We start from the raw sequence: 25,467 nt of genomic DNA on the forward strand, positions 1-25,467 counted from the left end.
TCCTGGGGAAATTCAAAAAGGGAAGGCCCTTTATGAAATGGCAAAATCAAAAGCTCAAATTCATCAAACGAATAAATAACAATTATCATATTGCTGACTTGGTACAGGCATTTAATGTACTAATTCTTCCGAAACGATCGGCTATTTCCGTTTCTATGTTTCGCCAGTGGTAGCATATACAATACCAGCGTTTTTCAAGATTACACGATTGTATTTATATTTAGTTATTTTTGTGTTGTCCCAAAAACAATAAATTACTTTAACTGTCTGTTAATTATCATCTTCTGCAAGTATAGTTTTACTATTTAAAATTTAAATATTTTTTTTCGACTTTCTGCAATGATGCTCTAGTCACCCACTATTGATTCCGCTTACTCCATACTTTCAGAAAATCTCTTGGATTTCCTAATCTATAAATAAGTACGTACAGACATACATTTGATGGGTTCGAGTTTAAATATAACAGTTATCTTACTTCCTCATTTTCGTTTAGTGAGAGTACACGTAGGTTAAAGGTAAGTCATATTTAAAATCGAAATTAAAAAAAAATCATCGACTAATTTTGATCTTACATTAAGGTTTTTTTTCATTTTTTTTCATATTTAAATGTTGATCTGGTATCAGAATTGTTTCGTTTCTTATAAATAGTCAAATATTCATTATTTTCTGACGCGATTTTTCTGGCTGACGTCTGACACTTAAACTTTAAATATAACTTAGAAATATTATCTTGTGTTATTACTTTCTTGATCATTTTTCAAAGTCTTATAATCATCTTATTAAATTCCAGAACATTTTCGAAATGTAAATATTGCATTGAGCGTAATTGATTGATGCTAGTCTGGAAAAGTACTTTAAAATATGAACCCGTCAAGTCGCAATATCGTTGAATGTTTGATGTTAAATTTGTGTCATTGGTTTTATATGCAAGATTTTAAAGACTTACATCTTGTTAAGTTAGACGTGACTGAATACTTCTATTTTTAAACAATGACAGGCCATTTTGAATTGATTAAAAATATGTTTGATAAGAAAGATAAACATTTTTCTCGATGGGTTTTGAATTCTCAAATAGATAAAAGTTTACGACGGACGTTATATATAGTTTCTCTCGCTCGTATTCACAAGGTTCAAAAGGCCTATAAAAAAAAAGTAAAATCACAAAAATACTGCACTCGGAGGAAAATCAGAGCACGATTTTGAAAAGCTAACATGTAAATTGATAATTATATTAACAGCAGATTGTCAAAGTATATATGGAATAGTACCACATTAATTAGATAAGGCTAAGAGAATATATTTTAAAAAAGAAAGCCTAGACAGGGAAATTTTATGACGTGTATAATTAGTATCTACAAACACTTTATACTACAGGAAATTCGGCAATTATTTTGACAACTAAAATCATACATTAAATACTGTGTAGCATCAACCACCGGACATACGTACTTACGAAGCGTCGGGAAAACGTAAGATCAATGTTTTCATATTTTCAATATACTCTACGTTTTGCTTGCATGTGTAAAGTTTTGTGATATTGATTCTTATAATGTAGCTACTATTTAGGGCTGAGAATGATCATGTTTTGGCGGTATCTAGACCTGAATCGGAAAGGAGGGTACCTGTTAAGCGAAAAACGAGACCATTTTCTACATTTAAAATGCCTGTACCAAGTCAGGAATATGACAGTTGTTGTCTATTCGTTTGATGTGTTTTATTATTTGATTTTGCCATTAGATGAGGGACTTTCCGCTTTGAATTTTCTTCGGAGTTCAGTATTTTTGTGATTTTACTTTTTTCAAATAAGTTTATCCTTCAACTATATATTTGATGTTTTCGTAGGATAGAGGTATATGCCATTTAATCTTCAACAATACTGAATTGTTGTTTTCTGTACGGGGATAAGAATAGAATCATTTTCATAACAGCGCGGACAGCCGTAATACGTATGTTGGTAAAAATACTGAATCATTTACCCTTAACTTGTTTGTTATCGGCTGTCGATAACAGTGATTTTACGCTCACTCAGTCGGTCAGAGGCGTTTCAATCGGGATTTTAATATAATTATAGAGGAAAGAACATGCAGATGCACGAGAAGCAAAAAAAAAAAAGTTTCAGTATTCAACATTTAAATCAACACACAAGGTTTAGTCCTATGCTAGTTTTTTGTATTATTTGATTTAGGCGCTAAGAACCTTTGACAGCCCACAGTTTAAATGTCTATGATACGTACGATATGACAAGTGGGCGTTACAGACGAACATTCACCTAAAATGACCCAGTCAATTGATAACCTGAGCGCGACAAGAAGTGGTTTGTCCACGCTGTTATAAAAATGATTGTATGTACTTTTTTTTTCTTTGCTTCGGAGGTACCAATACACGGTGGGGATGTTTAACATTGTTGAAATTATAGTTGTTTCATTATGCAGGCAGTAAATAATGATAGTCTTTAATTTAGTGAACCATGGCAGAAGGAGGTCTTCATGGAAGTATAAGAGAAAAACGCCTTCAATGTTTACACTGTAAAGCAAAGTTTGATGAAGAGAACCATCTACCAAGGGTGTTACCATGCCTGCATACTTTCTGTTCGACGTGTTTAGAGAAGCTTTTAAAAAACAATATCCTTACTTGCCCAACATGTCATGATAACTCTAAAACATCCGGAGATTCATTGGAAACTTACCAGGTTGATTTCACCCGAAAAGATCTAGTTTCCTTCCACAAGAAGTTCTGCCAGTCATCAAAAGTAGAGTGTGATATGTGTGATAACAAAGCCGATTTCTGGTGTTACGTTTGTGAAAACCTTTTATGTAGCGGCTGCAATAAAGGTCATGAGAAAAATAAAAAATGGAGAACTCACAAAGTTGTAAGCATTACTGAAATAAAAGATCCTTCGGATTTCCGACATGAGGTGCTATGTAGTAGAGAAGGACATAAAAACAAGCCATTAGAAGTCTACTGTACAGGGGATAGTTGTAAAAAGGTTGTGTGCGGTACATGCTGGATGGTTGACCACTCTGACAAGACAGAACATACACCAACAGATATCGAGGACCAATTTGTAGAGGAAAGAGACAGTCTTCTCAAGAAAGGAGAAAAGCTAAATGAAAAGCAAGTTCAGATAACGAGACTCCAAAAAAGAATAGATGGGGAAGCTTATGATGTCACAAAGCAAACTATTTCAGCGGATTTTGAAATTAGTTCTTTTTTTAACCAGTGTATCAAGCTGTTAGAGAAAAGAAGAGATGAGCTGTTGGAGACGGTTAACACGATTTCACAGAACAAAGAAATTGTTCTGACGAAACAGAAACAGGAACTAGAAGAGTCCAAGTATAGATTGTCAGATGCAAACATTTTCCTTGAGCAATCATGTCTTTCGAATAATTCAGCAGGATTCCTGAACCTCGTTCCAGTTATAAACCAAAGATTTGAAGATTTGATACAAGAAAAGTACGACGAAGCTCCTAGAGTTGGTAGCCAAATCGGTTTTTCAAACGTAACCACAGGAGATGACTCACGCATACTGAACGGAAAAAATCTACAGAAAATTATTGAAAACCATGCGGCAATTTCAGCTACAAATGCATATCCACCAAGGACAGAAATGATAATAGTAAATACGAGAGGGAATAAAACTCTTCAAGTAACTTTGAAGGATTTCAAGGAGAATACCATAAATGATTCTTCTTTACGGGTGTCTGCTGTTCTTAAGGACGAATCCTCTGGTGATGTAACACAATTACGATTTACCAGTATGGGTAATGGCAGATTTAAATCTTTACAGAACATCAAAGATTCGAATGTTTATATTCAAATTCTGCTGAATAAGAAACAATTCACAGAAGAAGTGAAGATTGAGTCATTGAACTGTGTAACAGGTATAATTATAATTAGTGTAAATGATTCGTAAAAAAAAGAATGAATTGATTGATAAAAAAAACTAAATACAAATTTATAATAATAAGAATATTTCTTGTTCATATGTTCCCGTGCAATTCATGTCTTTAACAACAATCTGTTCGCTCAATAAAAAATATTAACGTTTTTACAATTTCTCTATCACAGACATTTCACTTGCAGTTCACAAGAAGCCAATATGGATGCCATGGTATATTAAAAAAATGATGATTAAACCAAAAAGATTAGTCTCTTGCAATATCTGTACTCCAAGGTCAAAACAAATATTATCATGTCAATAAAACATTTGTTCACAATTAAACGATTTTTATGATAATTTTTGGTTTACAGAAACAAGTATAAAGTAAAATCACAAAAACATTTAACGCCAAGGAAAATTGAAAAAGGAAAGTTAAGAATCAAATGCCAGAATTAAAAGCTCAAACTTTACAAACGAATAGATAACAGCTGTTTTATTCCTGACTTGGTACAGGCATTTCCTTTTGTAGAAAATGGTGGAAATCTGGTTTTATATGTAGCTACACCTCTAACTTGTATGACCGTCGCATCATGTTTCGTTATATTGACAACGATGCGTGAACAAAACAAACAGACACAATAGGTTAAAAATGTCAAACATAGGGGTACATATGTGAACATTGTGCTTTCATCTTAATCAAAATAAAAAAACAAATGTAACAAAGAAGCACAGAAAGGCCTACATCAAATTAAACATCCTTATTTTGCTTTTGATTTTAACTTTATATATAGATATTCATTAATGTATTTTCATAGGTAATCCAGAAGAAGAGACAGATAATGTAGAAGAAAATGGTAAGCATTACAATTAATCAACACGCTTGTTTATTTTTATTTGAAGTGTAAAAGAGTCTACACTGGCTGATGTGCATCATTGTCGCTATTTTGTGCACTTTTCCTTTGATCTTTTTTGTGATAATTTTTCATATCATGCTACTCGCTTGAGATGGAAAATTATCGCTAGAAACTAAGGAGGCACGTTGACTTGCAAATGAAATTGACATAAAATTGACAACGTCTTCATAGGTAAAATAGCGATAAACAGATTATCATTGGTCATTTTATAATTATCGCCTCCATCCCCTCAAATGAGATAACAATATCATTGACTAAAATAAAAATGAAAATAAAAATGAGATTACCTTTGGTGTTTTGTTTTTCGATACTTCATTTTTAAATGATATGCCTTTGTCTCAAAAATGTTGTTAAAATAGAAAGTATGAAGATTGAGTCAGGATTTATTGGAGTAAAGTTCAACGCAAAATGCGTAAACTGTCAAAATGGTTATCTGAGGACTCAACAAAAGATTGAAGTTTAGTTCTCCAAATACAAAATGTTTATGTACATATTTTTCATAGCTTCTGTGACACGTTTAAGGAATTTTTGAGTTAAGAATGTTTGATTCAAAATTCAAAATCTGAGTACGCCCCCACTTCCTTTTCTATAAATGTTTTAACATTTATAAGATGATAAAATGGACTAATCTGATACTTTATGACTAAACAAGTATTTGAATATGCTTATTGTAATATAATATAGTTTGTATATGAATAAGTGTATACACACATCAACACTTTCGGTATTTTATTTTAGATTTATTCGGTGAAGAAAAAGAATTTACAGATTCTGAAGGAGAATGGGGTCTGTTAATGTTTTATAGTGGTACACTACTGTTGCTTTATTTACACTTCTCAATAAAAAACGAATACCAAACTTCAGGAAAAATTCAAAAATGGTGAAGTCCTCTACCTCTTAACTGACAAAATTAAACTTTATCAACATAAGTTACGAGTGAAAAAAAACTTTAACATTCTTGACATGATTCAGTCATTTGGTGGGTTAAACCTAGCTAGACCGTCCACCTATATGACAGTTGTTTGTTTTATTCCGCTATCTATACTATTAAACGAGAAGACCTCATTTTGTGTGTCGCTTCTCTTCTTTCCACAATAAATCATTCATCATGCCTCTGTGTCCTATAGGTACAATGCATAGTCGCATTTGTCATCCCTTCATATGATTATTCAGATTGAGTTATTTTGGGAGAAAAACGAGAAAAAAAGCGTCCGAATATTATTTCCTTCATTGGACGATCTTTTAAGTCAGATAAGACTTCCGGTTTGTGTTTTTCTGTATACTTTGAACATACATATACTAAGAATAAAGTGTATTTTCTATCTGATATCATTAAAATCAAGTTTACTATCCGAGGCAGTCACAGAGTTAGATAGAGAGAGTCTGTAATATATATCAATGACCGCCGTGGATCGATTAGTAAACTGAAAATTGAAAGTAAAAAGCAATTACTCTTTATTTATAGTAATGGATGTATAAAATATACAGATAAGCGCTTAAACTATTCATGTGTTATTAAAATTAATAGAAAAAAGGGGGGAACTTTTTGGGGAAAAAGAGGATCCGGGCTAGAAGAACAATTGTCCTGTCCCAAAATACCTATGACTTATCCTTTTCTGAACTTGAGTTCTCTAGTCATTAAATCTTTCACAAAAAAATCATTGATTACGAAAAAAGAAGATGTGGTATGATTGCCAAAGAGGCAGCTCTCCACAAGAGACAAAAATGACACAGAAATTAGCAACTATATGTCACTGTACGGCCTTTAACAATATGCAAAACCAATACCGTATAGTCAGCTATAAAAGGCCACGAAATGACAATGTAAAACAATTCAAACAAGAAAGGTAATTTATATACAAACAATTAACGAAAAACAAATATGTTACACATAAACAAACGACAACCACTGAATTACAGGCTCCTGACTTGCATGTTCATAATACACTAAATGTATATTCATACTGAAATTAATAAAAAAAAAAAAAAAAAAAAATGGGTATTTTGGAAATAAAGGAGGAGGGATAAAAAAAACCAATTTTACTGTCCCCAAGTACCTTTTGATACATTTCCTGAAAGTCATTAAATCTTTTACAAAATTCTCCCTAAAACACTTTCCATACTTTCAACCACGCTCTGAAATCCTGCGATTTCGCGGGTGTGTTCTAGTATTGATAAAACGGAAACATGCAGAGCATATACAGGAAGAAATGTGATAGTTAATTCGCGGAACATGTGTCATATAAAAAAAAAAATATGCCAGTTTTCCAACATGCACACTGTGTAAGATTGTATTAGATTCAGGAACGTGTGGATTTTTATATCTGTAATTGTTTGGTAGTGTATTGATTGAATAAATAACTTATTATTACGAATGAGTGCAACCAAACTAAAAAATGAGAAATAAGGAGTAAACTTATAAATATCTTAAGCAAAAAACAAAAGTCGAGCGGATGTACTTTTTTATTAGAATTAACAGGAAACAATTGAATACCACTTAGACAAGTTAATTTTTATTTTGAAAGATTTCAGCACTGCATACTTTCAATAGAAATAAGAACATGTGGTACGAATGCCAATGAGACAACTCTCCATCAAAGTTACAATGTGTAAAATGTAAACAATTATAGGTAAAAGTATGGCCTTCAACAAGGAGCTTTTGTTCACACCATTCAGCAACTTATAAAGAGCCAAAAATGACCAGTGTAAAACAATTCAAACTCAGGAAAGTCAACGGTTTAATGTGTGTAAAACAGAGAAACTAGAAACGCTTATGAACCACCTTCAAAAACGACAACCACTGTACAACACTAGCCCTTTTCACAAAATATATCTTAAGTATAAATTGTATCCCAAGTCTAAAATATTCCTTATAAGGGGGACGAAAGGTACCAGAGGGTCAGTCAAACTCAACCAGATATTCGTATCGTAAGATTAATTTTACAATTAGGATTTTTTGTGAAAAGTGCTACTGTTAATCAATTCTTGACTTAGAACAGGTGCAAACAAATGCAGCGGATTTAAACTTTTAAACAGGCGCAATCCTTCACCCTAAGGCCACACCAATTTGATTTCTTGTTCTACGGATTTTTGGACTCCAAAATTTGGGGCGAGCGAGCGATTTGAAAATTTTAATAAAAAAATATTTAATTTGAAAATTTTTGAGGCGAAGCTTGAAAAGTAAAGGCGAGCAATTATAAAAATTTTTTGTATACAAAATAGTAGGTTTTGACAATATTAAAACTTGATTTATCACTTGTACCTTGACATTTCTTTAATTTCTGAAGTATTTTTTCCCTGTTCACCAAGAAATAATTAAATCTGGTCTATGTATGTGTAACTGACAATGAGACAATTCTCAATCCAAGTCATAATCAGTTTTGGGACAACCCCTTAATGTTATAAATATCCCTTTTACATGTTTTAAGAGGGATCAATATAAAATATAATATATTTGTTTGTACAAAAGGGCTCATATTTTCTCAAAGAACTATATATCTATCTGGTATTAAAATGGTCAAAACATGTCCAAGAATTTTTGTAATATTCCTGGACTTTAACCATGTTAACACATTTACTTTAACTGTTTAATATTATTAAAAATAAGTGGACCCCTCTTTTAGAAAAAGTTGTTTAACATATGATGTAACTTTCCTCTTTTTGAGTACAAAATTATAAGTTTTCAAAGGTTTCGTACAGAAGAACTATACAAATCCTTGATATTTCTATTTTCTTTTTTACATCAGTAAAATGACCCCTTGTCTGAGGGAGGGTTGTTCTCAACCTGATAATAACAAACACAGGTCAAAGTACGGCCTTTTACACAGGGCTTTGATACAGACGAAACAGCAAACTAAAAAGGACCCCAAAATTATTAGCGTACACAATTCGAACAGGAAAACCAACGATCTAATTTATATATCCGAACCGGAAAATACCAATGAACCACATCAACAAATGATAACTGCTGAACGACAGACCCCTGAATCAATCAGGACAGGTGCATAAACATGCAGCGGCTATTGATAGTTTGTTTCGCCAGCATACAATATAATTGCAGTTGAAGGCAAATCCTTCAAAAGTTCTTTGTACTTTATTCTAACAACGAACATGTTTTGATAGGGAATATAAGTAAGGGGGAAAGAAACCAATTTTTTGTTCTTTACAGGTATTCCCGCTATTTACATCGGAGCACTCTCACTTTTGATAAATAGGTTTCATGCTAGAACAAATATTCTCACAGATATTTACACAGCGTGGTGGGATGCTTTTATGTTTAAAATCGTTATATACAGGTTAGACTGTGATTTTAAAAACAAATGTTGATATCTTTTTATAATATTTACAACAACAAAAAACGGTGCGGGAAATGGACATGATTACATTTCCGGATGCGGGAAACGGGAATATAAAAAAAATAAAAATATTCTGTTTTGAAAAAAATAGGTGCGGGCGGGTCCGTCGAACAAGGAATCAAATTGGTGTGGCCTAACATGAAACATTAATGTAGCATAACAATATAGAGAGACACACTATAAAATATCAATTGACGGGCTTAACTCAATCAAAAAGATGTACTGTATGTTTTGGTTATTGAAACAAACAAACCGATTACATAATTATTTTTGTCTTATTTTTCTAGATTTCAGTCCAGATAAAGCTGATGATATCAATCACGAAAATGGTGAGTATGGTTGTTTCTGTTAGAATTTTTACATATTAATTGACTATATATTTTTGATTATAGACACACCATATTTAATCCTGGTATCTATGGTGAGTTTATTTTGATATGAATCTTTTAATATTTGATATGTCTAGTGGCGTTTGAGTTTTTCTTTATCTGATAATTGACATTATTTCAAAAAAGAAATATATCGACTTGTTCGTTTATTTGCAGAGCAGACTTTGTATCTTCAAAAGATTGAAATTATTTAATTTCTGATATTCCTTTAATTTCAAAGTAGCACGGTTCTATCATAGACTTGATGTAATGGTATATCTAGTGTCTTTATCGCTATTGGATTGCAAAATAGCAGACCACAATTGGTCTAAATCTGTTATGAATCGTATACTGTATATTCAGAAATTATTGCGAGGTTTAATTCGAATATTGCTACTGAGTGAGTATCACAATAATAATAATACCAGGATTATAATTTAATACGACAGACTACCGTTTCGTCTACATAAGATTCATCAGTGACGCTCAGATCAAAACAGTTGTTAAGCCAAAGTACAAAGTTAAAGAGCATTGAGGATCCAAAATTCCAAGAAAGTTTTGCCAAATACGGCTAAGGTAATCTATTCCTGGGATAAGCAAATCCTTAGTTTTTCGAATAACTCAAAAATTTGTAGCAGGAATTTAATATGAATAACCATACCATTGCATTCTTTTATCCTGCAATTGGGTGTCCTACTATACAGATACAGCCCTACAGATATCGCTATGCTGTATCTGTATACTATACAGATATCGCTTTAAAGCTCCGCCCACTGCCGGACTGAGTATTGTTTGAACCTGTGTGACCTCAGAATGTGTATTCCAGTTGCATTCCAATGACGATGACAATTGTCGATTTCAAAACTTGAATGTGTATGATTGTGTTACAAAATCAACCATGTCAATTTCAGCATGCATGTTTAGTGAATGTCAAGTCTGAAGCGTAGAACAACTCGTACACTTCTGTTTCAAATTTGACAATGTTTTGTTATTTGTTTTTACTGTTGAAATTAGTTGTTATGTTAAAATAGATAATTATTCACCTTGAGCGATGTATTATTGTTGACCATTCGAGATTCTTTTTTGCGAACCCGTCTTCAGCGTAATGTGTGATTTTGATATTACTACGCGGGCCTCAAGGGATTACAAATCGAAAATAAATGCTAAATATGTTAGTTTTTGTGTCTTTCAAAACACAAACAATATACAGAATTAATTGCAGGATAAAGACAATAACTGTTTAGTGTCTTTAAATATCAGCTGTATTTGTACTCGGCTCGAAACAGGTGTAGTAGCTCGCTAAAAGCTCGCATACACCTTGTTTCCTAGCCTCGTACAAATACAGCTGATATTTAAAGACACTAAACAGTTATTGTCTATTTATACTGCAACTAGTTGTGTTTATTTCCTAAATATAGTATCATAGCTATATTTTGTATAATGTTAATTTCATCATGGAACACTTTCTCCACAATCAGAGGTCCATTAAGGGGTGAAAATAAGTTTGACATTTGTTTTACGATTAAAAAAGCTATCATTTTATTAATTTAAGTTGCAGTCTAAAAACAATATTTGGTCAATGTCATAAAAATAAAAAAAATTTTGTTCTCGGCGCAAAACTGAGGAAGGCTCTTCACCAGTTTCTCAGCCTCATACAAAAAAGTTTATATTTTCCAGACATCGACCAATAATTGTATAGATATTTGATACATATATCTTTTTTTCTCATTTTCCTAACATCGCAAAGATACATCATGCATTTTTATCCATTTTTCAAAAATTGCAATAATAAATGCACGCAATAACTGAATTTACAGTAGGTAATTCTTTTTCAACTACCAACATAAGGGGAAATAACTCAGATTATCTAATTTCGTAATTGCTTTATTAAATTTTGTCGGTTGTTTTTCTTTCTATTCACACAAAATATATTTTCCCCTGTATGATTCTTTACACTCAGCATTTTTTAAAGACATAGCATTATATAGCATGTTAATCTACTGTTATACAAATTCATAAATATCTAATAAAATTTGTATATTTAGCTTTCAAAGTCCTTATATTTGTATCAAGTAACATTCGTTTATAGTGGCAAATTGCTTTAACGTTAAATAAGCTACAATTAAAAATTGCTTGCTAGTCCATCTCTATGATTAATATTAGATATTTATTTTTTTATCTTTAGCAATATTACATAATCTCACAATCAATTTTTTTTTTATCATTAAAATTATTTATTTACTATTTACATAAAAACACCAAGAGACAAACCTCTTTGGTGCCATCTTTGGTATGTACAGAGTTGTTAGTATTAACCTTTTTGTTAGTAATGATTTCCATCTAGATATATTTTTTAAAAGACAAGTGTTTGTAAAACAATGGCAATTAATTCAACGTATACCCAAAGAGAGATAACTCTAATATTTTCTCAAAAGTCAAACACACCTATTTGACAGTGATTTTTCGGACAATTTTCCTTTTTTCCTTGTTTTTCCAAAATTATAATGTTCTCTTAACGGTTCTAAATGAAATGTTCAAAAACTGCTAGTTAACAATTGTAATCAGTTTGATATAGATTTCATGTGTTTAAAAAAATAAAATTATTTTCTCGTCTTCAATGCGTAGTAAGGAATTATTGCGTAGAAAATATTTATCGAAGATCTGTTGTTGATGTTTTATTTTGTAATAAGTGTATGCATATTCTATGTATTTTCTAATTGTAAATTTGAATAGTCTCACTGTGTCTATTTCTTTGTCATGAAACACTTTAAGATTGCGTGTTTTAAAGATGCATAATCTTGCTATACTCAGAAAAAAGTTCAAAAAATATGTGTTCACAATCTTTGAACTACCAAGGTATCCAAATATCATCAGTTCCTCATAATTTATCAAATTCACAATATCAGGGGGGTAATCAATAAAAATGTTATGTAACATATCTTTCAGAAAGTTATGTATCGGGGTCAACTTCGGACATAAGGCGAACAGGTGGAACAAGTTTTCTGTATATAGGCCGCACGCTTTGCATGTCTTGCTGACCACTTGACCAAATTTAAACAACTTTTCTAAGGTAAAAATAGCCCTGTGAACCAACCTAAAGTTCAGACAATGACAGTCAGGAGGTAGACCATTCTGATTGGCTACTGAATATAATTTAGTAAAATTGATCGACGGATAATTCTCCTCCCAATGCTTTTCAGCTGTGGGCGTTTCAAACATTTCTGACAGTAAGAGTTTGTAAAATAATTTTGTAACTGCCCCTAAAAACGGAACTTCTCTGCCGTTTTCTAAACAAATAAGTAACTTCGGAATACTCTCGGTATTTAACGGGTTTATGGATTTCAGTAAAATTTTCCACATTTCAGGAATACATCTTAAAATCTTGTCGTATGCAGCTTTTATTTCATGTGGTTTTTCGTCAGGAAAATTTTGTTGAATTATTTCTACTATCGAACCGGAAGTAAAAAATCCGGGAATTACTTCATAACACAAGTCTTTTATCTGGATCAAACCTGAGTGAATGAATTTTTCGAAAAGAAGCATTTTGCCGTTTAGCTTTATATTTGGATTACAAAAAATAGGATTATTGTACACATGTTGAATTTCAATTTCAAATTCTATCTTGGATTTTATTCTATAATAGGCATTAAACATTTCTTGATAATAAAGCGGTAAGTGTTTCAAATGCTTGGAATTCAAATACGTAAACACAATGTTTTGTTTTAAATCCATATTTTCAACTTTAGTAATGAAATAATCAAGCGCACTTTTCCAAATTGATTGACAATTCGGGTCAAGATATTTTCTAAGGAATTTTAATCTAAAAGCTTGCATTTTTAGAAAAATATCTGGAATCTTTAAACCTCCTACTAATTTTTCGCCAATTATTGTTTGATACTTTACCAAATGGGACTTATGTTGCCAAAGAAATTTTAAAACTATTAATCGAATTTCGTTTTTTATGTTCTCTGGTAACGGACATACTGTTAAAGTATAATAAAATCTAGACATTATAAGCGAAGTAAGAACAACTGCTCTACCAGGTAGTGTTAGATCTCTTTTATTCCAAAAAAATAAAATTGTTTTTATTTTTTTAATTTTATCTTTCCAATTCAATAATTCACATAACTGTTTATCTTTACCAACATAAATTCCTAGAACTTTAGTTACAGTTTCACAACGCTGAATTTGCAATGTATTTAGTTCTTGATCATTTATGCTACCAGAACCTAAGCATAAAATTTCAGATTTTTGTTTATTAATTTTAGCACCTGATGCCTCACTATATAAATTCAAAATTTTAAATGTTTCTTTTATAGAATTTTTGTCGGCAGTAAAAATATTAGTATCATCTGCATGTTGAAAAATTTTTGCCTCTTTATTTGAATTAGGAATAACAACACCTTTAATATTTTTATTCTTTATTATTGCCTGCCCTAATGGTTCCGCAACTAGAACGTAAAGAAGAGCAGACACGGGACATCCTTGTTTTATTGAATTATTTAGTTTGACATATTTTGTTAAAAAGCCATTACATTTTACGCTACTGTTTACATTTTTATAAAATATTTTTATCCACTGAATAAATTTAGGACCAAAGCCAAATTTTTCTAAAACTAAATATAAATAATCATGATCAACTTTGTCAAAAGCCTTTTCCTGGTCAACTTTTATAAGAAAAGCTTCTAAATCATCGTTTTCAATGATTTCAATTAAATCTCTAATACTTGCAGTTGTATCTGCAATATCTCGTCCAGGGATACAACACGTTTGATAAATAGAAATCAATTTCGGCAAAACAAATTTTAGTCTGTTAGACATTATTCTAGCCATTATTTTATAATCCACACATAACAATGAAATGGGTCTAAAGTTTTTTAACATATTTTTGTCTCCTTTATTTTTATAGACCAAAGTAATTATGCCATGTCTCATAGATCTTGTCATAAGTTTTTCTTCTTCAATGGCTTTAAAAATTTTCAAAAATATTTCTCCGAACGAATGGAAGAAATGACAAAAGAATTCCACAGTTAGTCCATCGGGACCCGGGGATTTATTTTTAGACATACTAAATAAAGCGGTTTTTATGTCATCTAAACTAAATTCCGCTTCTAAATTTTCCATATCATCTTCAGAAACTTTTTCCGAAATAAAATTTAAAATTTCATTTGCTTTATCTTTGTTTATTGATGTACAAGAATATAAATCTTTATAAAATTTATGAACTTCATCAAGAATTGCCTCCGTAGATGTGACTATATTATTATCACTATTTTTTAATTCTTTTATAACATTACAGTTTTGTTTATATTTTTCAAGTTGTAAAAAATATTTAGAATTTTTGTCACCATCTATTGCCCAATGGGCTTTAGAACGCAAAATTGCGCCTTTACAAATGTTTTCTTCGTGACATTTTAATTTCAATTTAACTTCCTCAAATTTATTTAGGTCAACAATTTCATTATTAGCTACAGCTAATGAAATTTTTTCAAATTCTCTTTGAATTTTAAAATATTCCGATTTTTCGGCACGGGATTTATCTTGCGCAATAACTTTTGCTAGTTGCTTTATTTTATATTTTAAATTATCATACCAAACCAAAGGTTCGTCGTCATAAAGAGGACATTGTTTTTCGGTTTCAATTAATTTATTTATTTTGTTTACAAACTCTTCGTCATCTAACAATTTGTTGTTGAATATCCATAAGCCCGGGCCTCTTTCAATTTCACTAAAATCTATATTCAGATTTACAAAAGAATGATCGCTGAACGCATTATGTTTATAATAAACGTTCTTCACAAATACAGAAAAGGACTTTGGAATAAATATAAAATCCAATCTACTCTGGATTAAATTATTTTGTACAACTCGACGCCAAGAGAATATTCGTGATGTTGGATTTCTTGCTCGCCATATATCATAAATATTAAAATTTTCGCACAACTGATTTATTGTTTTGTATGATTTGTCTTCTGTGTGTTGTGTTTTTCCGCACCTGTCAAGTTTTGACATAGATGTGTTCATATCACCCAACAAAATAATATTTTCTGTATTTATCAATTTTCCGCTCAAATTTTCGAAAAAAGTAGTTCTTTCAAGAACAGAATTAGGTGCGTAACAATTAACAATATTTATTAATTTGTCATCTTGTTGTAATTGAATATGTACACATCTACCGTCAAAACTTTGTATATAATTTACTTCTTGTTCAACCTTTTTACTTATCAAGAAAGCAACACCTTGTCTATGTGTTTCAGCACACGAGTAAAATATTTTACCGTTCCAAAACTTAGCAAAACTAGTAACTAAATCATCTGACCAAAAAGTTTCTTGGATAGCTACAACATCATAATAATTTTCCGAACAAAAAAAACAAAACTTTTGGAATTTTGACTGATCCCTCAAACCATTAGCATTAATAGATACAATATTAACCATCAGTACAAAAAGTAAGAAAGAAAGTAATTTTATACCTATGAACTTGAATTTGATTTTTTACTCTTGGGTTCCCTCCTTAATTTTTTAAGCTCATCTGAAGTAACTTTCGGAGATGAAACTAAACGTTTCCTCCTAACTTTACTCATATTCGCAGCCAATTCCTCGTCGGTCATTTCAATATCAGCTTCCTTAGATACATTTACTTTTGTTTTTTTACCAGCAGTATCGGTCAAATTAGGCCCACGAGGAACTGGCTGTGGTTCTAATTTTGATGGGCTAGACCCCCCTTTTTTATGCATTTTATTATCAACATTTACTGTCTCTTGTTTGTTTGAATGTTCATCATCAGTCATCAAATCTAGTTCATCATTATCAACACCAGACATTTGTTTTTCATCGGAAACTGTTACATCATTGTCTTTTTTAGCGTTTTCAACAAATTGTTCATCTTTGGCATCGTCGTCAGCATTACTTTCCTCCATGGTATCATCATCGTCTTCACCGTCACTTTTCGCCGTGTTATCATCGTCATCATCACTCTGCTCCATGTTATCAACATCACCATTAGCTCCATCCGTGTGTTCGTCTCCAGCTTCATTCTCTTTCATACCATCATATTCTTGTTGTTCAGTGTTTGTTTCACGTTCAGGAATGTCGGAATTTGTTTCGTTTCTCGAGTTGTTAGCATTGATATCGTTTTCTGTGTCATTATTAGTTGTTTCATTTTCATTTTCACCCCTGTTCCATACCGGCTCACACCGACAGTATGATAACACTTTATGACATGTTTCACACGGCGGAGTTTCACAAGCTCTTGCTAGATGTCCGAAGCGTTTACACTTGTAGCAAATGTTATCAGGACAGTTTGCATAAACATGACTTGTCTCAAAACACTGGGTACATACTCTCTTCTGTTCGTCGTGAACTACTCTTATATATTCGAAAGAACTCACGCCAGTTGAAAGTTTCAAAGTATATGGTAGACTTTGTCGTTCAGGGGGAAATCGAACTACTACATACCTCGTACCATTTGCGACGTCCGTACCAGGGTGCATTTTCCGCTTAATAGGCGACTTAAGTATAACACCAAACTCCAGTAATTTCTCACGTATTTCTGTATCAGGCACATAATGTGACACGTTGAAAAAACTGACAACTTTATCACGCGAAAAAATAGCTCTGGGTATAAAATTTGAGTCATTCACCTTGAAACCTGTGTCTACAATCAAATCCAAAGCATCTTTATCAGTCAACGTCAGCTCATAACTATTACCGCTTTTTGGAACACATGCAAGGACAGTTCCCTCACCAACTTCTTTTTCCACATTAGCGATGACATCGGCAGCTTTTATATTCCGGTTATCACCTACATCCACTAATACAGTTTTCTCTTTAATGGAACGACCATCCCCCCTTCCACCAGACATGGTGAAGGGAGGTGAGAAAGTCTTAATAAGTGTCAAAAAAGCACAAAATATGGCCTCAAATAGTTCTACTTAAACAATATAAGGAATAATATTGACTAACCATCAACGGATGGCTAGTTATACAACACAAACTTATCAGATTTTCCTCTGGTTTAGAAGGCGCGTCTTCGTCATCCAAATCCAAAACCGGAAGTCCAACTCGTACACTTCTGTTTCAAATTTGACAATGTTTTGTTATTTGTTTTTACTGTTGAAATTAGTTGTTATGTTAAAATAGATAATTATTCACCTTGAGCGATGTATTATTGTTGACCATTCGAGATTCTTTTTTGCGAACCCGTCTTCAGCGTAATGTGTGATTTTGATATTACTACGCGGGCCTCAAGGGATTACAAATCGAAAATAAATGCTAAATATGTTAGTTTTTGTGTCTTTCAAAAACCACAAACAATATACAGAATTAATTGCAGGATAAAGACAATAACTGTTTAGTGTCTTTAAATATCAGCTGTATTTGTACTCGGCTCGAAACAGGTGTAGTAGCTCGCTAAAAGCTCGCATACACCTTGTTTCCTAGCCTCGTACAAATACAGCTGATATTTAAAGACACTAAACAGTTATTGTCTATTTATACTGCAACTAGTTGTGTTTATTTCCTAAATATAGTATCATAGCTATATTTTGTATAATGTTAATTTCATCATGGAACACTTTCTCCACAATCAGAGGTCCATTAAGGGGTGAAAATAAGTTTGACATTTGTTTTACGATTAAAAAAGCTATCATTTTATTAATTTAAGTTGCAGTCTAAAAACAATATTTGGTCAATGTCATAAAAATAAAAAAAAATTTGTTCTCGGCGCAAAACTGAGGAAGGCTCTTCACCAGTTTCTCAGCCTCATACAAAAAAGTTTATATTTTCCAGACATCGACCAATAATTGTATAGATATTTGATACATATATCTTTTTTTCTCATTTTCCTAACATCGCAAAGATACATCATGCATTTTTATCCATTTTTCAAAAATTGCAATAATAAATGCACGCAATAACTGAATTTACAGTAGGTAATTCTTTTTCAACTACCAACATAAGGGGAAATAACTCAGATTATCTAATTTCGTAATTGCTTTATTAAATTTTGTCGGTTGTTTTTCTTTCTATTCACACAAAATATATTTTCCCCTGTATGATTCTTTACACTCAGCATTTTTTAAAGACATAGCATTATATAGCATGTTAATCTACTGTTATACAAATTCATAAATATCTAATAAAATTTGTATATTTAGCTTTCAAAGTCCTTATATTTGTATCAAGTAACATTCGTTTATAGTGGCAAATTGCTTTAACGTTAAATAAGCTACAATTAAAAATTGCTTGCTAGTCCATCTCTATGATTAATATTAGATATTTATTTTTTTATCTTTAGCAATATTACATAATCTCACAATCAATATTTCATGAAGGGGAGATACATGATTCGGATTTCATTTATAGTCTTTTTTTCAAAAAATATGAACTGTTCTTTATATTGGTAAGTTATCATTTTAAACGTTTCAAATTTATGAAATTATATTCGTACATCAATGTCTTTGATGCACCAATTACAAAAACTGAAATATATTGAATTGATACATTTTGTAATTATTCAAAATTAAATCAGAAACCTATACTTAATTATAAAATAATGAACCTGAAAAATGAAAGGGAGACAATATTCGTATAACTTTTTTCGAATCGGCACATAATACAAAGGAATGTCACTCTTGCAGACACATGGCACATCAATATAATTAATAAACTGTGCATTCGTGCTCCACCTTCAATAAAGATTATAAATTATAAATATAACCAAAAGGTGTTAATCTATAGGATAGTGAAGACTAATGAAAGCTAACCCACTGTAAAACTATTTCTTTGAAATTTTTTTAAACTTACTCAGAAAAATGCTCGAGCCACTTGACTTTCATAGCTCATAATTAACGTTTTTACACAATATTTTGATAAAGTAGTTAAAGATTATTTGCTTCTCAAAGTGTAAGACTCAATACAAATCGTATGCTTACATTATCTTACCCAAATTCAGATTTAATTAAGTCCTGAACATTTCGACACAATTCACAAGTACATGTTAAGATCCGACTAAATACCTATATCCAGATTTCGTCAGGTAAATATGCTACATTATATTATAAAACTACATTTTGGTATTATGCCAAAGTTTGAAGATGTAGCGTTTTAGTTTTTGACCCCCTTGTTATCAACATTCAGTTAATATATATAGACATAAATGAAACCGTTTTATGACGTCCTGTCATAAGTTAAAATTCCTACACAGAAGAACTCATTTCGTTAACGTTGATTTAATCAGTTGATCTAATTTCTGATGTCAGGTTGTTATTTTTTTGACACATTCCCCATTTCCATTCTCAATTTTATATGTCATAAATTTAATTTTAAGTTTTTAGTTGTGTAAATTCGGATTTTTGATCACTTTATTAAACAATGTCTTTCTAACTTTATTCAGTTCGTAATTAAGTCGGTCGACTTTACACATGAATAATCCATCCGAAAAAAGCATTCATTACTATAATGTAGAAGATATCTTTTAATAAACTGTCTTGAAAACAAAAAATCCAAATGAATGAATTATGAATAAAAGAAAAAAAAAACAATTACAACGAAGACTATCCTAAACCTTGAAATAACTCAGAAATTTTTGGCTATATCTTTCCTTATGTAAACGTTTCATATTACTGTAGTACAATCCAACCTGAACTCTGCTATACTGTTTCCTGTCAGGATATGCTTGATTGTTTAAGTGAAATTCAATCTCAGCTGAGACGTTTACAATAGAGAGGCAACCACCAGTGTCTTTATAAAATGGCAGGCCCTAAATTTCCAGAGTCTTAAGAAATAAACGCATTAACCTCCTTGACCTTTTATTTTGTAATGACAATAGATCATCATACATAAAAACTGGATCTCCAAACAAAGCAGGAAATAGACAAGTGTATGTAATTATTGAAATAGAAAAAAGTCCTTAATTTAATATTTTAAATTTTCCAAAATATTGAGCCGTTTAACAATTCAATCTTTGTTTTCGTTATTACAGAAGCCGTGTCATTGACGACAGATAGAGAGACTTGCAGTATTTTAATCGACGGTTTCTGTGAAAGTAAAATCACAGAAAATGATGTAAGAGATTATTTTAGTAACAATGATCTCTCTGGAGGAGGTACAGTGAAGAAAATTGAATTCAATATTGATGAAGGATGGTGTGTTGTAGTTTTTACAAGCTCTCAAGGTAAGTTGTAGGCACTTCAATATATTTAAAAAAAAGAATCGGTCCATAGTCGAGGATGCCCCAATCGCAATATCATTTTCCATGTTCAGTGGATCAGAACTCTAATTTAACATTACCACTAGAAGGTCATATCATAAGGAGCATGTGTTCAAAGTGTCTAGTTCATTGGACTTCAACTTCATCAATAACTGCCTTGACCAAAAACTTTAACCAGCTGAAGCGGGACAGCCGGACAGACGGACGGACGCAGAGACCAGAAAACATAATGCCCATAAATGGGATATAAAATGTTTTTATATCAATGGCATAGAAGTAACTAGTAACAAAACATCGCGTAATTTATATGTGTGGCAATGTTTAATCTAAATTGTAAATAATTGATTTTGCCAGTTCTCTTCATACGTTACAAATTCATAATTAAGCACATTTTCGAGGGAAAGTCACGTTTCCATAACCGCTTAACTTATCGGAATAAAATACAGAGTTTCATAAGAGAGCTCGAGGAGCGCAGATACCAGAGAGACATACAAACTCATAGATCGAAAATAAATTGACAACGCCATGGTTTAAAAAATATATATTACTATACTAATTTAAAAATCATATACAATGAATGAAAATTGATTGGAAAGCAGTTTACTAGTACACAGTAGAATGCATGCATAGGTGATAAGATTCCGCCTCTAATATTCAGCTAATATAGGTATTTCTTCAAAATTATAGACTCGTGCACATTCTTGTAAATTGAACTTTCATAGCTATTTATTTAAAAACAATAAACCCAAAAAATAGTTTATGATATGGTTGTCGTAATAATATTTCACCATAATATTAGATAAATTTAACCGATACATTTCTATTGGTTATATTATTGTTCACAATGAAAATGAACGTCTTTCGACCAAAATGAAATAGTGAACGATACAAATAAATTTTTCCTAAACGAATAATTAAACACATTAAGTTATGTTTTTATATATTTGTTACAGCTGTTAATGATGTTTGCATCAGACGACATAAGCTGAAGGACCACGACATAAATGTAAAAGCTTATGGTAAAAAAAGACAAAATGTCCCAGAGGTCAAAGTGATTTCTAACTTAGATGAACACAAATTAGCTTTCATTACAGCTTCAAATATTAGCAAAGATGTTCTACAAACTCGCTTAAGCATATTTTCAGCTAAAATAGACTGGTCTTCTGTGAAACCAGATAAGCGTTCTCTTCACATAGCTTCAAACCTTACTTCAGATATGATAGATGTTCAGAAGAAATCCAGGGTATGGGGTATACATATTGAAAGAGAGGTGTTACAGTTCTTTGAAACATTACAAGTTAAAGAATACAAAATAGATCAAAACGAATGGGACTTAATCAAGAAAAGCGTTCATCCAGTCGATGTCAAGGATAAGGAAAGAGTTATGATAGCAACCAATGAAAACAGATTTAGCATAGTTGTAGTTGGCTACCAGATTCCCTTTAAATCTGTGGTTAATCACATCAACCTCCTGACAGACTCCGTGAGAGTCAGGGCAAGATTAGAAAATCACGAAATACGTTTGTTAGTAGCGGGAAAAGAAATGGAAAGTATAAGAAACGAACACAAATCCATAAACATTGTTCCAGATTTAGCAAACAGTAATATTGAATATTCAGGAACTGCAGCCATTGTAGCATCAGCAAAGCATAGAGTTTCTGATACACTAAAAACAAAAGTAACTCTCATTATCCAAGATATTGCAAACGAAAGATATCAATTCTTCAAAAGAAAATCAGTTCAGAAAGAATTAGAGAAAGAATTCAAAGATAAAGGTGTAACATGTGCAGTTGAATTTGAAAAAGATAACAAAATTATCATTTACGCATTATCTAGAACAGAAGGTGAAAAAGCAGTCAACGTTGTGAAAAAAACAATAGCAGAAGTTAACGTTGGTAAAGAAACGCCACCTGGACTTCTCGACAAAGAGTTGCAAGAAGTCAGAAAAAAGAAAGGCGACACAGTAGAAGTTCGAAGATCTGACAGTAAAATTATAATTTACGCAATACCACAGTCAACTGTAGAGGCTATCAAAGATCATATCAATTTTTTTGTCCGATATCCCCATGGAAGTGTCCGTTGTACAGCCCATTTCTGTACTGAGACAGGCCAATCTATAACAACATTGCTCGGTGATATTACAGATCTTGATGCAGATGTAATTGTTTGCAGCTCTGACAAACATTTGAAGCTTGGTATTGGTGTAGGCCATGACCTTGTTCAAAAAGGTATTTATTTGAAAATTATTTATATGTCAGGTAAACAGTTGGTTTGATATCAATATAAACAAAAAAAGTAACATTTATCAGGTTAACATTTCATCCTGTGTCGATACATTATTCCGTTTACGAACGTTACAGCATTTTGAATGAGTGTAAATAGCTAAAACATTTAAATTATTTCCAAAATCTAGAAATTTTAGGTTAAATTTCAATAAAATATTATGCTTTTTAAAAATGCTAGATATGGAACTGATTTAAATAAAACATAACCCAATTCAAATTTAAATTGTTTAATATAAAGGTATTGTTTTTAATCTTCTTGACAGGTGGTGACCAAATACAGTTGGAATGTCACACCTACCTCCAATCAAAACAAATAAAGGAATTGAATAAGGACGAGGTATTTTGTAGTTCATCTGGGAAACTTACCAACTTTAGATGGGTTGTTCACATACCTGGTGAAAAATGGGAAAATGTCAAAGAATCTAGTGAGATTGATGGGAAGAATAATTTCATCAAGCTGATTACTTCATCTCTAGAAAAAGCAGAAGAAAAGAAAAGTAAGAGTATTGCCATGCCAGCTTTATGTTGTGGAAATAATGAATACCCGGTGAACAAATCTACTGATTGGATTGTGGAGGCTTTAAATGAGTATCTGAAACGGCCTGGAAGTAAAACAAGCATCCGAAAGATTTATCTGTGTGATAAGAACCCAAGTGCAGTTGACAACTTTGTGAAAAAATTAAAGGCTTATAAATATGCATTGATATACAATAGAGATAAACAACAAATTTAATTCGTAGATCATCTTGGAATTGGCAGTAGCTAAATAACCTAATAATATTCATTATAGTCCTAATTTGTATATATATTGCTCAAAAGGTCCCAAAGAATTTGGAATGAAATAAGCTTTTTGTTTTAATCAATGCGCTTATTAATAATGTCGCATTTAAACTTACAGCCATTAATCTTAAAATAGTATTCAAGGCTTTTGTTGCACAGGAAATATACAAATACATGTAAGACCAAAACGCACGACATTAATCACAAGTGTTTGGCTATTACATTTACATGTATGCACTATAAAGTCGAAATATGAATTAAGTAAGTGTTTTAAATGAGATAAATGGACTTACCCAATAATACCATATACAATATTACAGCCGTTTATTTTAGAGGTTTTCAGGTGACTGCAAAAATTTTAAGCTTTGTTGCCCAACAAAATACACAATGAACAAGTTGCATAACATATATTACAAAAAATCATCACCCTGTTTGTCTTCATTACAAAATACAAAAAAAAATACACAAATTGCCATTGGTTGATACTTTTGGCGACGACATATGCTTAATCATCTCCAAATATTAATAATAATTTAAACTTATTTGTAGATATATGACCACATTAGTCCTGAAATGTATGAATTAATTTAGATTTTTAGTTATTGCAATGCACTAATGAATAATGCCAAATACAATGTAATAATCGTTTAGCTTTTGTTGTCTACCAAAATATATTGACAAAAAAATAAAGATCAATGTCTTTTAAGGCGCTGGAACTGGTGCGATTTAAATGATACATTTCTTTAAGGCGGAACTGTTTTTAAGCTATCGGCTGATCTTTTATTTTAGTCTCACTGTGTTTACTGTACTAGCGATATCTATATGTTTGGCCTACCTTGGTCTCGGTCATACCTAATGAAGTTTATTCAAGTACCACGTGTCGTGTGTACAAATATTTACATTTTATTTCATTTCTTTGTGGATAAAAACTCAATACAAAATTATCGGTATACATATAATATGCATGTCTTCTTCAGTATTTTATAACAAATAAAGTTATTTCAAATATGTTTCCGTTCTTTTCTTCATAATAAGATGCATGTACCAAGTCAGGAATATGACAGTTGTTATCTATTCGTTTGATGTGTTTGAGCTTTTTGAATTTGATGCGACTGTCATACAAGTGAGAGGTAAGGCTAGCTATAAAACCAGATTCAATCCACCATTTTCTTCATAAGAACATGCCAAGTCAGGCATATGACAGTTGTTATCCATTCGTTTAAAGTGTTTGTGATTTGATTTGCCATTTGCTTAAGAATTTACTTCGGAGTTTTACTTTTTTTTTAACACCAAACTAACAACAAAAGAAAACATTTCTTGAGGCGTCTTAAAGTTGGTATCAACCATGATGATAAAAAAAAACACAGTATGGATGATGGCTAACAAAAACAATTTCCACACAGACTATTCAAATATCATAAGACAAAACCGGATCAAACCTGGCTTTAACTGAAAACATCCACTAAAACGTTCTTCATTATAAGATAAATTATAGTAATGGCGGTGAATCGAAATATATGGTTTTAACTATTAATTATGATTCTTAAACAGTGGCGTTACGGCGGACTAAAACCATTTTTCGAACTTAATGTCATATGGTTTGTTTTGTTTAATTAGGCTTTAAATGCAGGAAAAGTGGTATCATATTGAAAATGGTGATTATATGCCTAGTA

At 31.6% G+C, this 25,467-nt stretch overlaps 1 protein-coding gene across 4 annotated transcripts; it reads left to right on the forward strand.

Moving 5' to 3' along the window:
* The first annotated feature begins 328 nt into the window (after positions 1 to 328).
* On the forward strand, positions 329 to 24,804 carry LOC139514362 (uncharacterized). 4 transcript variants are annotated; one of them, XM_071303481.1, is made up of 8 exons: positions 329 to 515; positions 2,462 to 3,881; positions 4,696 to 4,734; positions 5,533 to 5,580; positions 9,437 to 9,478; positions 20,502 to 20,693; positions 21,683 to 22,957; positions 23,278 to 24,804. In XM_071303481.1, exons 2-8 carry the CDS (start codon positions 2,468 to 2,470, stop codon positions 23,745 to 23,747), a joined length of 3,480 nt encoding a protein of 1,159 aa, XP_071159582.1. In that variant the 5' UTR covers positions 329 to 515; positions 2,462 to 2,467; the 3' UTR covers positions 23,748 to 24,804. The 4 variants fall into 4 exon arrangements, with proteins under 4 accessions (XP_071159582.1, XP_071159580.1, XP_071159583.1 ...); XM_071303479.1 differs by having other exon boundaries at positions 389 to 515; positions 5,533 to 5,601; XM_071303480.1 differs by lacking the exon at positions 329 to 515 and adding an exon at positions 1,070 to 1,152 and having other exon boundaries at positions 1,191 to 3,881; positions 5,533 to 5,601.
* Positions 24,805 to 25,467: the final 663 nt, after the last annotated feature.

This window comes from Mytilus edulis, chromosome 3 (genome assembly GCF_963676685.1).
Source record: "Mytilus edulis chromosome 3, xbMytEdul2.2, whole genome shotgun sequence".
Classification (NCBI taxonomy): domain Eukaryota; kingdom Metazoa; phylum Mollusca; class Bivalvia; order Mytilida; family Mytilidae; genus Mytilus; species Mytilus edulis.

Excerpts from the sequence above, each read along its gene's own strand:
- LOC139514362 (XM_071303479.1), top strand. The coding sequence starts at position 2,468 with ATGGCAGAAGGAGGTCTTCATGGAAGTATAAGAGAAAAACGCCTTCAA. Across the intron at positions 5,602-9,436 it reads TCTGTTAATGTTTTATAGTG|ATTTCAGTCCAGATAAAGCT; the intron begins GTACACTACTGT and ends TTATTTTTCTAG. Across the intron at positions 20,694-21,682 it reads AGTTTTTACAAGCTCTCAAG|CTGTTAATGATGTTTGCATC; the intron begins GTAAGTTGTAGG and ends TATTTGTTACAG.